The 14,145-nt window shown below is 37.0% G+C and overlaps 1 protein-coding gene across 2 annotated transcripts in view; it reads right to left on the reverse strand.

Moving 5' to 3' along the window:
• The window catches only part of RAD54 (DNA repair/recombination protein), a 254,808-nt gene that overhangs the window by 90,100 nt on the left and 150,563 nt on the right, over positions 1–14,145 (reverse strand). For both annotated transcript variants that reach the window (XM_089386127.1, XM_089386128.1), the window contains 5 exons: positions 2,420–2,539; positions 2,209–2,322; positions 1,966–2,049; positions 1,759–1,836; positions 1,593–1,651 (listed from right to left, as the gene is read on the reverse strand). In XM_089386127.1, the coding sequence (XP_089242253.1) occupies positions 1,593–1,651; positions 1,759–1,836; positions 1,966–2,049; positions 2,209–2,322; positions 2,420–2,539 (455 nt within the window). The remainder of the gene's footprint in view (positions 1–1,592; positions 1,652–1,758; positions 1,837–1,965; positions 2,050–2,208; positions 2,323–2,419; positions 2,540–14,145) is intronic.

Here is a 14,145-nt window from a genome sequence, read left to right on the forward strand (position 1 = left end):
GGTTCCAGCCTCATTGGATTTCATATGGAGAAAATAGAATTTTAGATTTCACTCAAAATCCAGCGGACCTAACAGTTTTTCAGGATTTCAGGATTGGGGGGATTGCAACATTTCCATTGGATTTTGTCATGTACGAGGGTATGGAACTAGTATTTAATAAAAAGCACCAATCCCTTTGTGTACTTTGATGTTAGTGGCATTGGTTGTCAAACTCCTCTATCTTGACTACTAAAAATGTACCCATCACTTAAACAAAATCTTGACATGACATGCTATGTTTTTTCTATTTTATTTTAATGCCTAAATGGTTATATTGATGACAAAGACCCCAATATAGACAATGGTTTAGATAATATGTAGGCATTTGTTGGAGCATGATCTTTTTAGATGCTAGAGGCCATCTAGAGCCTATTTGTTGATGTATTTTCAATTCAGAGATGGATTGCACTCGATGCTATTTTGGTCATGTGTACCATTACATGCTATGTAAATGAGAACTTTTGCATATTTCTGTATAAATGGTTCGGATTCATATGGATGCACATGAATATATATGTTTTTCTTTAAACTATGAATATTTTATGTGTTTTTGGTAAACCGGATTTTTCCGGTTTTTTACCAATTCTGGTCCGGTTCCAACCAATTCCCGGTCCACAAGGTTTTTCGGTTCAATCACCGGTTCTGTTCTGATAACATTGGTGTGCATGCAAGCTTCAAAATTAGTGTATTTTTTATATTTTTTATTTGTAGAATCTTGCCAAGATAACCTGCTAATATTGCCAAGTCCTGAGCAGATTCTTAAACCTCAATACAAAAGGAGTCCAAGTGACAAATCAAGTCCAGTAACATTGAGTCCACTACAGGTCAAACCCTAGGTTGTATATCTTCAGAAGATGATTTTATAGGAATATATTTAATTTAATGTAAGTGGCACAATGTCACAACTCATCTTGAAAAGAATATATGGAAGAAGAATACTAGATATTGGCATGGAGAAGTTTCAATTTCAATCACCGACAAATATATTTGAGAAATATAATCCATATGCATAGAAGTAGATTTTACGGTGGTGTAAAGGAAAAGTATATACGAAATGCGTGAAGAGCTGAAAAATCAGAAGTCAATAAAAGAAAATTGTACGTAAAATAAGAATGTCAAGAACCCTCTCAGTTAAGTTAATCACAATATATTTATCTTGCATTCATATATGACATAAACCAAAAGGTTTCTCATTAGAAAATTTCCTTCCCATTCTTCTCTTCCGCAATAAAAGTATACTGTAGCTCAAAACGAGAAAACTTTAATTAGAAATATGTAAGTCTCCGACCATTATCAACGAAAACAAATTAAATTAGACTTTCGAAAGTTACATATGATTATTACAAGTATTTTCGGGCAGATTTCACCTCCTATGATAATAATTCTTTTCATTATAATCTTCAATGGTTCAAAAGAAGAGAACTGTTTGTAAATTTTCACCTTTAAAAAAAGGCAAAACCACATCCTTGCAGAAAGAATAAGAACAAAGCAGCAGACTTTATACAAAATCTTAGATATTTATTTACACATCAAAACCGCAAAAACTCAATTACCTTATACTATCTTGCAAAGTAAATAGATCTCGTAAATCTTCATTTGAGAATGAATTCACCTGAGATTTAAGAAGAAAAAAAAATAAGATGATGCTTTCACTATATCTGAATATTATCATCCGCTCTAAAGGCCATTTGTCATGGACTAAATATCATCCAGACAAACCTGGAATTTCGGATCATCTGTCTGCCCTTGTTGAACCACCTTCTGAAGACCTTCTTTAGACATCTGCCGCTGATACACCTGACGTCAACATGATGGATAAAAGAAAAAAACATTAACTCCAAAATTTCACAACTTCAAGAGGAAAACCCCTGACCTAGATATGGCATCTAGTATCCTTAATATCTATGACAGAAGCAAGCGTCAAACCTTTTCTTCAATTGTTCCCGTTGTGAGAAATCTGTAAATGTATACTCTCTTCTTTTGCCCATCTCTCCATACTCTTGCAGCGGCCTGTATATTTCAGTTGTACTTCTAATGGTTCAGAAACCGAATTCAAGGTTTGTTTCATCTTTCAATTAATTAAGCCACATACGGCACAGTAAAAAATTGAAAAATTACAACCTTTTATCTTTCTGAAAAATATAACAATTAACCATTGCAATGACTAACCTGCTTGTCATTGGCAGGATTCCAGTCAGGATCAAAAAGCACAAGGCGGTTTCCACCTATTAGATTTAAACCACAACCTCCAGCTTTACTGCTCAAGAGAAAAGCAAATTCATTCTGCAAAAGAAAGCATGTTGTAGCATTATGCTGAACCTTGGGTAGATGTAGGTAAGCATAAACTGCTTGTAAAAAGAAATATCTACATAGTACGAACCTGAGAAGGATCATTAAATCTCTGCACCAATTTCCTTCTTTTCCCGATGGAAGTAGTTCCATCAAGCCTCAAAAATGGATACTTCCTTTCCCGACAAATTTGGGCAAAGAGATCTAGAGTCTGGACATTGATATGGTCATAAGAATTATGGAGTTAGAACAGACACAAAAAGGAATAACTATGTCCATTCTCTACGAATAGCATACAGTCTACTTAATATCAACAGCATCTGCGCCACAAATAGATGCAAAGCAGATTTTTTATATTTGGCAAGCCAAACAATGAATTAAAGAGATATAATCAAAACATGGAAAATATATAAATAAGGAAGAATGAAAATAATCATAGCAGCAGGGCTTTCCAGATATAAATAGAAATTGCAAGTTGTACCTAGCTTGGGGCCTAAACCAAACCAATTCAACACAGCCTGGCAAAAACTTGTTGCTGGCAGGTCAAACTCATAGACGACAAGTTTGACTCGTGAGTTACTTGTAATTCGAACTCTGACTCACAACTAACTCTGACTCCTTAGTTGATGACATCATACCCTAACCTTATGACATCCTCTTCATGTGGCTGGGATTGATGACATGGGCTTGATTCATGACGACGTCTAGTTGAGGTAGCTATTGCTTAATGATTGGACACCTTCTGATAAGGAGAAGTAACTTTTGATGGGGAGCACATTTTTTACCCATCCATGGAATTTTTTGATGGAGACATGCACTTTTAGAGGATTGCATCACACTTGGAGGCATTTTCGCTCACATGTGTGCGTTAAAAAGAGGCTTGTTTTTATGTTTTGTCATTCAGATGACTTCCTTGAGATCACAATGTGACCTACTTATCTTGTAATCACATACTTTATCATTTTTAGGGATTTTAGTCAATTATCGAACTAAATCAACTTGGTTGCCCTCATAAAAATAGAAGGAAGTCAATTCACTGAGGAATCATTGTAACACTCACTCACACATTTGGAGAGTGCACACTAGTTGTCCCTTTTCTCTCATATGCTATGGAGTATTGAATGAGCACATTGTCTTGGGGAGGTTATTGTCATTGGATGGATTTTTCTCTTGGATGAATAAAGTTGATTCTATGGTCATTTTGTCCAAATACATTGTAAATATCTTCTTCCATCTTGTAATTGTTGTAGGATTAGTGTTTCACTGAAATTTTCACTATATGTGTTGAACATTTTCTGGATTTAACATCGCCTTTTGCAAAATTACCATCAAGTTTCCATCAAGAAACCTTAGTATAGCTTCCTTGTTTCTTTATCTCCAATTTGATTGGAAGCTGCTAAGGTTTGTGATGAAAAGAAACATCATTGTAGCATTTTCTCACTCATAACCCTATTCCACCAATCCTCTTCCATAGAAATCGCCTTTGACTCCATTAGTGCCTTGATTGAGAAACGAACTAGTGCATTAGTGAGTCAATCATCCTAAAATAAAATTTAAAACCACAAATTTACTTTTTTATGTTTTCTTTGATAAATTAGGGTTAGGTTATGGCAAAATATGTATTTTATAGCATAAGGTGCCTTGAACATTATAGTCCTACGGTGCTTTGCATGTATTACATTAGAAAAGCATAAATATCAGTATTCATGCATTTTTCAACCATTAATTATGGCAAGAGTATTGATGTTTGTAGCTCGTGCAAGTACTTTCGCACAGGCCTAAGTGTCTATGCATGCAAAAGTTGCCCAAGATCTCCTTTGGCACTTGCTCTAGTGTGAGAAAGTTGCATTTGTAACTTAGCCTAAGTTTTAACTTAGGAAAAGCACATAATTATTATGTTGGCTAATTGACCTAAAGAAACATTAAAAAAACAAATATGTTTTAATCTCAAGTGAGGCAAGATCTAATCTCGATAGGGCTGCAGATTTAGCTTAGCAAAATGTTATAAAAGCAACGCTAAGGAGAGAGAGAAGATACACCATAAAACAGCACTAGATTGAGAGAGGCATCTCAATGAGTACTGTAATTCTCTAGTGCATTGGGAACTTGGGACTGAGAAAGGGGGCGACAAGGAGATCCATATCAACCGTGTAGGACTTGATCAATTGCATCAGATCTAGTGTACATGTATTTCCTCAATTGTGCCATTATCCCAAGACAGGAGCCTAAGTAGGCTCTTAATCAACTTAATGATGAAATTGAATTGATTGAACAGAATCTGTTGTGTCAATGTTTTTGTGAAATTGGTTATATTTTGCTTCTATTAATTAATGTTAATAACTTAATTGTGCATTCATTCAATAGATCTTTAAACTGCTAGGTCAATGGATTGCAAGGTGCTAGGTTTGCAAAAAAATTAATATGACATTTAGGGTCTTATTGCTCTTTTATGTGTTTTCAACCATTGAAATTTGTTGCAACCTATTTACTAGCTTACTCATCAAATAGCCCCTTGCTTCCACTCGTATGTTTTTAATTTTGGGTTATTTTGTTTATTGTTGTGAATTTTGCATGTTGTAAATTGTGCTACTAGAAACCCTAATTAATAACAACAAATGGTAACTTGAAGGTGGCATGTGTTTGGGAAATTATTTGTGCCTCTCTGAGAATTATTAAATCCTCTAGATTTAAACAGAGGGTCCTTTTAACTCGTTACATTGGAGTTATATCTCATATCACCCAAAGCCTTTCTCATTGAACATTATGCTCAAGTGATTTTATTAGCAATATTCTTAGAGGGTATTTAGCCTAGGAGTACTTGGGTTATCTAATATCTAAGATTTGTTGGGGAAGCCTCTCTTATATTGAGAAATCTAGGGCATAGCAATTAAATGATTTCTCTTCTATTAGTAACTGGTTGCGAGTGATTTTTATTTCTTTACATTAGGATCTTCTTTTACTTACGTTATTAGTGTTCTTCTTCATCAAACAGCTACCAATGCATAAACCAGAAAGAGACAAGAGACACGTAATATAGGCTCCAAATAACGAATACCAAGACCAAGACCCTTAACCTATTTGCCACTCCAAGACCAAGACACAAGATCCTCAGTAAATGATAGTCAACCTTCAGCTCCTTCTTCCTTCTTGGCTTCTTCCTCACCTTGGCTTCCTTCTACTTTAGACCTTTGGCTTTCTTGACTAGCCCTTCTTCCACTTCGGCTTCTTAGGAGGACTGCACTTCTCCTCAGCTTCCACTGCAATAGACTTACCTTCGGCCTTCACTGTTGTAACAGACTTCTCCTTCACTGTTGCAACAGACTTCTCCTTTACTGTTGTAAAAGATGTCACATATAGAAGTTTTTTTGCCCTTAAAACGGTCCCAAAAACACCCTTAAGAACATTGCTCCTCTTTTGTTACTTCATTGATTGGGAGGCTCTTCCTTTTACCCATTCGCACTTCAAACTGCAAACTTGTACTTCTCTGAAACTTTCGGTGATCTGAATTGCAGTTGAGCTACCTATATATAATGGTTTCCCCCTCAAATTAGCCGACATGAAGACGGTGAGCCGACATGTCTGTTGGAGGAGATAATTAATTCTATCTTTTAGCCGACATCAAGGAGAGGTCTTGCGCTTGTTTTGGAGGGCTTTTCATACCTATTAAATGACTCATATAAAATCTAACATGCCCAAGAAGGGTTCTTCTTACATGACATAGACACAATTTGACTTTTATGACTAGATGACTTAATCGTAAAGGCTCACAATGGGAGTCATCATTAAAATAAAATTCCTTGCTCATGAAACCCATGAGACAAGCATTACAATAATAATTTTATTTTTATTCTTTTCATCAATTACATAAAATCACAATTACACGTCATTATGAAGACCGAACCTAGTTAGACTTTTCAACACTCCCTCTTAACTAGGGAGGTATTCATAATGGTACTTGGTCATTCTCAATCTGAAGAATTTCTCATACGAAGAGTCGGATTGGTAACCCATCTGTTTAGCATCATATCAACTAGCATTGTCACATACCAAGACTTTGACTAACAGCTCTATCTCTCCATGATATTTGAGCACAATGCTGGCAAGACCAATGATGTATAGACACCCTCATCATTGTCTCTCTCGGAACATACCCCACCCGAGTTCTCAAGGTGTGTTCCACCAGGACTATTCTTATCTTCGATTCCCAGTCCTCAAAGAATATCGGTCCTCAATAACTACTCTTATCTTGGATGCCCTAATACATCCTCAAAAAGCATCAGATGCTAGATATTTACCCAATCCTCCATTCCTTCTTCCCAAGTGAAGACAAGAACGATGTGTCTACCTCTCCCTCTTAATTAGGGAGAACATATCTATTCCAATAAAGGAATGTACCTAAGCTCCCTCTTGGCTTAGGAATTTCCAAGTTTCTTCCAAGTAAGAAACTTGTTCCAAGCTCCCTCTTAATTAGGAACCTATAGCAACTCCTCGGGTGGAGATGATGGGATAACCAATTGCTTGAAGAATTCCTCTTCTCAATGTCATGAATTTCTTTTCGTTATCTAGGAGTCTTCATGTTTGGGACTTCTACATAGGGCACCGACCATCCATCACTTTCATCCATGAGTCAGCGATGTCATCATTGAAAAGTGATCCATCAATCCATATTTGGCCTTCCTTCATGCCATGTTTACTTAAGGATCTTTCATCCTATTACATGTGCATCGGTGGTGGAAGACATCCATAGATCTTCACTCAGCAACCTTGCATAAACCCATCCAGATATTTGTTCAAAAATGAAGGAATGAACATTAAAATCAACATTGCCTTTATGATGGTCTTTCATCATGACATCCCTGTTGGGTCCCTATAATACTAGTGATTACCCCATTACTATTGTAGTTATACCCCTTATTTATATTGTTGTGCCCCTATTACCCCCATATTGTTATTTATGTGCCCCATAGAATCCCTCTATTGTTATTTTTGTGGCTTTATATTATTATTGTTAGGTCGGCTGGATTATATTGTGACTCCTTAGACTCCTATATATAGAAAGGAGGTTTTGTCATTTGTATCATCCAAGAATTGTTCATTTATGTAATGTAAAGGAGGTTTCCCCCTCGAAGAGGCTGAATTCTAAGGCGTTGATCTATCTTTTCTATCTTTTCTTGAGCTGGTTTTATAACATTTGGTATCAGAGCTTTGGATTCTAGGGTTTCGCTGCTCCAAACAGGTCATCGTGGCATTTTCGCTATAACTTTTTTTCTGTGACGTTTCAGAAGTCGCAAAAAAACCCATTTGAGAAGAAATCGCGCTGAACCTTGGGTTCGAATTTCAGAGCTTTTCGTGCGATATTTGCGGAGATATGATCTGAGGAAGTTGGTCTTTTTGCAGACTCCTGAATTACATTCAAAACAGGTGACCTGGGGAAAATCGTCATAACTTTCTCTCTGGGGATCGGATTGAAATTTCGTAAGAAGGTACAGAAAGAGGATGGACTGTAGTTTCTTGTGTGTGTGTTTCAGATTCAAAGGTTGAAACAGTGACTCGTGGCACGTCGTACAAGTTCGCTCTACTGAACTAGTCTAAAAACAGGTCACTGTGGGAGATTTCACATAACTCTTCCTTGGAGAATCCAATTTGGCTCAGACTTGTGGCATTGGAAAGAGGACGCAGAAGGCTACTACAGGTAGCAATTTCAGAATTGGATGATCTGAAATTACAGAGATACATCAGATTCAATATCAGGCTTCTATAAAGTGAAAAAAGGTGTGTAGTTTTTTTTTTTTAATTTTTGTGTAAGCTTGGTTTAACAGAATTCAAAGGGCATAGTAAATCATTATTATCATTAACTGATGCCCCGAGGAAAGAAAATGCAAACACCTAGTAAGGAACCTGAAAGCTCTAGCATGACCCATGAAGAAGAGGAAGAAATGCTACATGATATATCAAAATTACAAGAACAAGTGCAACAAATGTCACGCTCACAAAAGCTAACAGAAGCTAAGATAAGTGGCGTGGAATCTAAGATAAATGGCGTGGAATCTAAGATAAAGGGCATGGAAGCTAAGATGGATGATTCGAAGACAGATTTGAAGAGAGACATGGCAGATTTGAAGATAGATATGAAGACAGACATGGAAGAATTGAAGAAGTTGCTACAAGAAAGGGTCACTAATGGTGAAAAGGTAGTAAATGAAACTCATGATGAGAACAAAAGAAATGTTAATCATGATTCCATAGACGCTAATGTTGGATCGAAGAATCACCATATTCCAAAAATCGATATGAGGAAGTTTGATGGCAAAGATCCCGCCACATGGATATTACAGATGGAGCAATTCTTCGATCTCAATAATGTGCAAAACGCACAAAAGGTACGTATGGCAACTGTATATTTGGAACCAAATCAGTTTGTATGGTATCAATGGCTTTGCTCTCGTAAACAATTTATCACTTGGGCAATTTTTACGGAAGAATTGATAGCACATTATGAAGATACAAAAAGCAACACTTTTTTTAGCCAATTGATAAGTCTCAAACAAAAGGGTTCAGTAATGGAGCACATTGAGGAGTTCTAAAAATTGAACATAAGGGTAAAAGATATTCCAGAGGAGCATAGGATTGATGTGTTCATAGGGTCTTTAAAGGATAATATCCAACATGATGTTCGCCTTTGGGAACCTGATTCATTAGAGAAGGCATTCAGGTTAGCAAGAAAAATGGAAAGCAAAATTATGGCAACCAGGAAGCATACCACTCACAACTATAAAGACGGAAGTGTTGTTGCCCCTAGTCTTCCACAACCTATAAGGTTGACACCACAACAATTGGAAGAAAAAAGAGCAAAAGGGCTTTGTTACAGTTGTGATAGCAAATACACTAAAGGTCATAAGTGTGCTGAGAAGAAATTATTCTACATAGATTGTGAAGAGGAAGAAGAAAAGGAGCAAGAAAGGTCAAAAGAAGAAGATATACTTCAGGAACAAAGCCTAGATGAAGAACAAATAAATCCGACCATATCTTGTAATGCATTGACGGGAATTACCACTCCTCAAACCATCAAGATAGAAGGACAAATCAAGAAGAAAAAGGTAATAGTGTTGATTGATTCAGGAAGCACCCACAATTTTATTCATTGTAGGGTAGCAAAAGAATTGAATTGCTTCCTATATCCAGCACCAGAGTGTCAAGTGATGATTGCAAATGGAGGAACAATAAATTGCTCTGGAAAGTGCCATAATATCAAGCTATCCATGGGAGAATATGTATTGACTAGCCCAATGCTTTCCATCCCAATGGGAGGTGCGGATGTTGTACTAGGAGTCCAATGGCTACAATCCTTGGGTACAATAGCTTTTAATTTTCAAGAACTTTTCATCAAATTTTCTACGGAAGGAAAGGAAGTTGAATTAAGGGGTATTGCAGGGAAACCAGGAAAGATAATCAGCTCTCATGGTATGACAAAGCTTCTAAAAAAGGAGCAAAGAGGTGTAATTGCACAATTATGCTCGCTAGATGTTTCCACATTGGAATCATCTATTTCTCCAGATCTCCAAAAAGTCTTGGACAATCATTCCAAGGTATTTGAGACTCCCAAGGGTCTCCCACCTATGCGTGATCATGATCATGCTATTCATCTGATTCCAGGAAGTGTTCCTCCAAACATCAGGCCGTACAGATATCCCTATGTCCAAAAAAGTGAAATTGAACGTATGGTTGCAGAAATGCTAGAGGCTGGTATAATTCAACCGAGTCAAAGTTCTTTCTCAGCTCCAGTAGTATTGGTGCACAAGAAGGATGGATCATGGCGCATGTGTCCAGATTATAGGGAGCTCAACAAGCTCACTATTAAAGATAAGTTCCCCATTCCTGTTATTGATGAATTACTCGATGAATTGCATGGATCAATTTACTTCACCAAGTTGGATCTTCGTTCGGGATATCATCAAATCAGAATGAAGATTGAAGACATTCCGAAAACGGCATTTAGAACTCATGAGGGTCATTATGAATTTTTGGTCATGCCTTTTGCCTTACCAATGCACCTTCAACATTTCAAGGTTTGATGAATTCAATTTTCAAACCATTCCTTAGAAAATTTGTGTTAGTATTTTTTGATGATATACTAATCTACAACAAGTCTTGGAAGGATCATGTTGAACATGTTGACAGGGTGCTACAACTATTGGAGGAGAAACAATTATATGCAAAAAGATCCAAATGTTTCTTTGGAGTCCAGGAGGTGGAATATTTGGGTCATATTGTATCTCATGAAGGAGTTAAGGTAGACCCTAGCAAAATTAAAGCCATTAAGGAATGGAAAATCCCCACATCCATAAAGCATCTGCGAGGATTTCTTGGGTTGACAGGGTATTATCGCAAGTTTGTTAAGAATTATGGGAGAATAGCAGCACCTCTAACAACATTATTGAAGAAAGATTCATTTTCATGGACTCCGGAAGCAACAAAGGCCTTTGAACATCTTAAAGAGGCAATGTGCCAAGCACCGGTCTTAGCTACACCGGACTTCACAAAAACCTTTATTGTGGAATGTGATGCTTCAAGAAATGGAATTGGTGCTGTTCTAATGCAAGATGAAAGACCCATTGCTTTTGAAAGTCGTCCAATCAAGGGAAAGTTTTTAAGCAAAGCTATTTATGAGAAGGAAATGTTGGCAATACTCCATGCACTTAAGAAATGGCGACCCTACCTAATGGGAAGACACTTCAAGGTAAAAACGGATCATGATAGCCTTAAATACTTTTTAGAACAAAGATTATCCTCTGAAGAGCAACAAAAGTGGGTCACAAAGATGTTGGGTTATGACTTTGAAATCATCTACAAAAAATGGAAGCAAAATGTGGTGGCAGATGCACTCTCAAGAAAGGATGAGGATGTGGAAGCATTGTTGTGTGCCATTTCTATTATCCAACCAGATTGGATAAACGAAGCAAGGGAGGAATGGAAGAATGAAGAAGAAGTGTGGGCACTTATTCGAAAGCTACAACAAGATTCCAGTACTTCTGATACATTTAGCTGGCAAAATGATTCGTTATGGTACAAAGATCGCTTATACCTCTGTAAGAATTCCCAGCTAAAACAAAAGATTCTTATGGAATTGCACAGTTCTCCCTTAGGAGGGCACTCAGGATTTTTAGAAACTTACCACAAGGTTAAGAAGGAATTTTTTTGCAATGGCCTTAAATCAGATATTCAAAAGTTTGTGGCAGAATGTTTGGTTTGCCAGAAAAATAAAGTTGAAACAATTAAGACACCGGGTCTATTACAACCTTTATCCATTCCAAGCCAATGTTGGGAGGAGGTTTCAATGGATTTTATCACAGGTTTACCCAAGTCTAAGGGAAAGAGTGTCATCATGGTGGTAGTTGACAGACTTACCAAGTATGCACACTTTTGTGCATTATCACATCCATTTAAAGCCAGTACAGTTTCTACTGCATTTATGGAAACAGTTCAAAAGCTACATGGAAACCCAAAGATTATTGTAAGTGACAGAGATCCCATTTTCACTGGAAATTTTTGGACATAATTATTTTCTTTTCTTGGTACTCAGTTAGCTCATAGCTCATCTTATCATCCTCAATCTGATGGGCAAACTGAGATAGTAAACAAATGTTTGGAAGGATATCTTCGTTGCTTTGTATCTGATAAACAGACACAATGGGTCAAATGGTTGCCTCTGGCTGAATGGTGGTATAACACTTCCTTCCATACAGCAACAAAAATGACCCCATTTATGGCACTTTATGGGTATCAACCACCATCCATCACATCATATTTAAGAGAAAATTCTAAGGTTCAGGCAGTGGAACATCACATCGAACATCAACAACAAGTCCTCCAACTCTTAAAGGATAACCTCGTGTTGGCACAAAATAGAATGAAACAACAGGCAGATCAACATCGCAGTGAAAGAAGTTTTGATGTAGGTGATTGGGTATTCCTACGGCTACAACCATATAAGCAAATGTCCCTAAAGCAAGCTAAGAAGGATAATAAATTATCACCAAAGTATTATGGTTCGTACAAGGTGTTGCAAAAGATTGGTACTATGGCATACAAATTGGAGCTTCCTGCAGCTTCTTGATTGCACCCAGTTTTCCATGTTTCATGTTTAAAGAAGGTTATAGGTGACAAGCTCCCAATTCAAACAATATTGCCAGAACTTGACGAGGAAGGAAAAATTATATTGGAACCGGAAGCAGTCACAGAAACAAGAACTCGACAGCTACGAAATCGATCAATTTCAGAGTATCTTATCAAGTGGAAGAACTTATCCGCTGAAGATTCCACATGGGAGGATGAGAATTTTATGCAGAAGTATCCAGAACTACTCAAGCGTTGAGGACAACACTTTTTTGAAGGAGAGGGGCATGTTGGGTCCCTATAATACTAGTGATTACCCCATTACTATTGTAATTATACCCCTTATTTATATTGGTGTGCCCCTATTACCCCCATATTGTTATTTCTGTGCCCCATAGAATCCCTCTATTGTTATTTTTGTGGCTTTATATTATTATTGTTAGGTCGGCTGGATTATATTGTGACTCCCTAGACTCCTATATATAGAAAGGAGGTTTTGTCATTTGTATCATCCAAGAATTGTTCATTTATGTAATGTAAAGAAGGTTGCCCCCTCGAAGAGGCTGAATTCTAAGGCGTTGATCTATCTTTTCTATCTTTTCTTGAGCTGGTTTCATAACATCTTCTAGTTTGCATCAACATCTAGTATATATATCGATACATCTCCCAAAGATATATATTGTCAAGGGTCTCTTTCTTTTTCAGACTCCATCAGAGTCTTCATATCTTTCATGGAGATATCCCAGTCAAATCATCTTGGTCTTTCGAATGTTGATTACCTTTACCATGGTTGCATATTCCATGATCTCTTCCTTCCTTTCTTCACACATCTCATTCCTAGGAGCTTCCAATCAGAGTTCCTCAATTGTTGTCAACCACCTCATACTTCATATGAGGACATATTATGTTGATTTCATCTAGTGAATGTGTGATCAATGCATTGTTGCATTCCTTTGAGGGAGGAGATCCTTCCTTTTGATGTTCTCAAGGTAGAGCATTGATCCATGTTACCTGCAACCATATAACATGACTTCCACAATATCAAATGTAAGCACACATACCTCATTTTTCTTTTGGGTCATCCAGACTTCCTGCAGCAACTTCCTTGATTGAAATAGCTTCAATCCCTTGATCTGCTTCACTTTTATGTCATTGTAACATCATCCAATGTTCCACAAGTTTGGAATTCTTGATGAAACACTTGCTTCCCCTCATGATCGATGAACCTTTCAACGAAGATTTCATCAGAGAATCTTGAGGATCTAAAGTATCCCCATCAGCAAATGTTTCCTTTTGACAGATGTATGATGAACCTTGTACTAGATGCCCTTGCCACTTCTGTTTTCAATGAGATTCCCAAGAGCTATATCCTTGACCTCCATAGATTCTAACCGTCTTTCATTGCTTCTCTACGATGATGTCCCGAGCTCTTGCTTTCAATGCTTCTATGATGCCTTGATGCATCCCATTATTTTAGAAAGGGATTCGAAATTTTGAGAAGACAGCTTTGAACTTGCATTATTGTTTGATCCAAAGTTATCTAATTGAGAAGTTGAGCCTAAAAGCTATCTTTTCATAAGCAGCACGCTAATGCATCGGGTACTATTATCTTTATGTTATTGTTGTGTGTTATTGAATTAGATAGTGAATCTCTTATATGTTATTTCGTTGTATAAATTCTTTGAAAACAATCAGTCATTATCA

This window comes from Pinus tabuliformis, chromosome Q (genome assembly GCF_031772625.1).
Source record: "Pinus tabuliformis cultivar Carrire ecotype Pingquan chromosome Q, CPIR1, whole genome shotgun sequence".
Lineage (NCBI taxonomy): Eukaryota > Viridiplantae > Streptophyta > Pinopsida > Pinales > Pinaceae > Pinus > Pinus tabuliformis.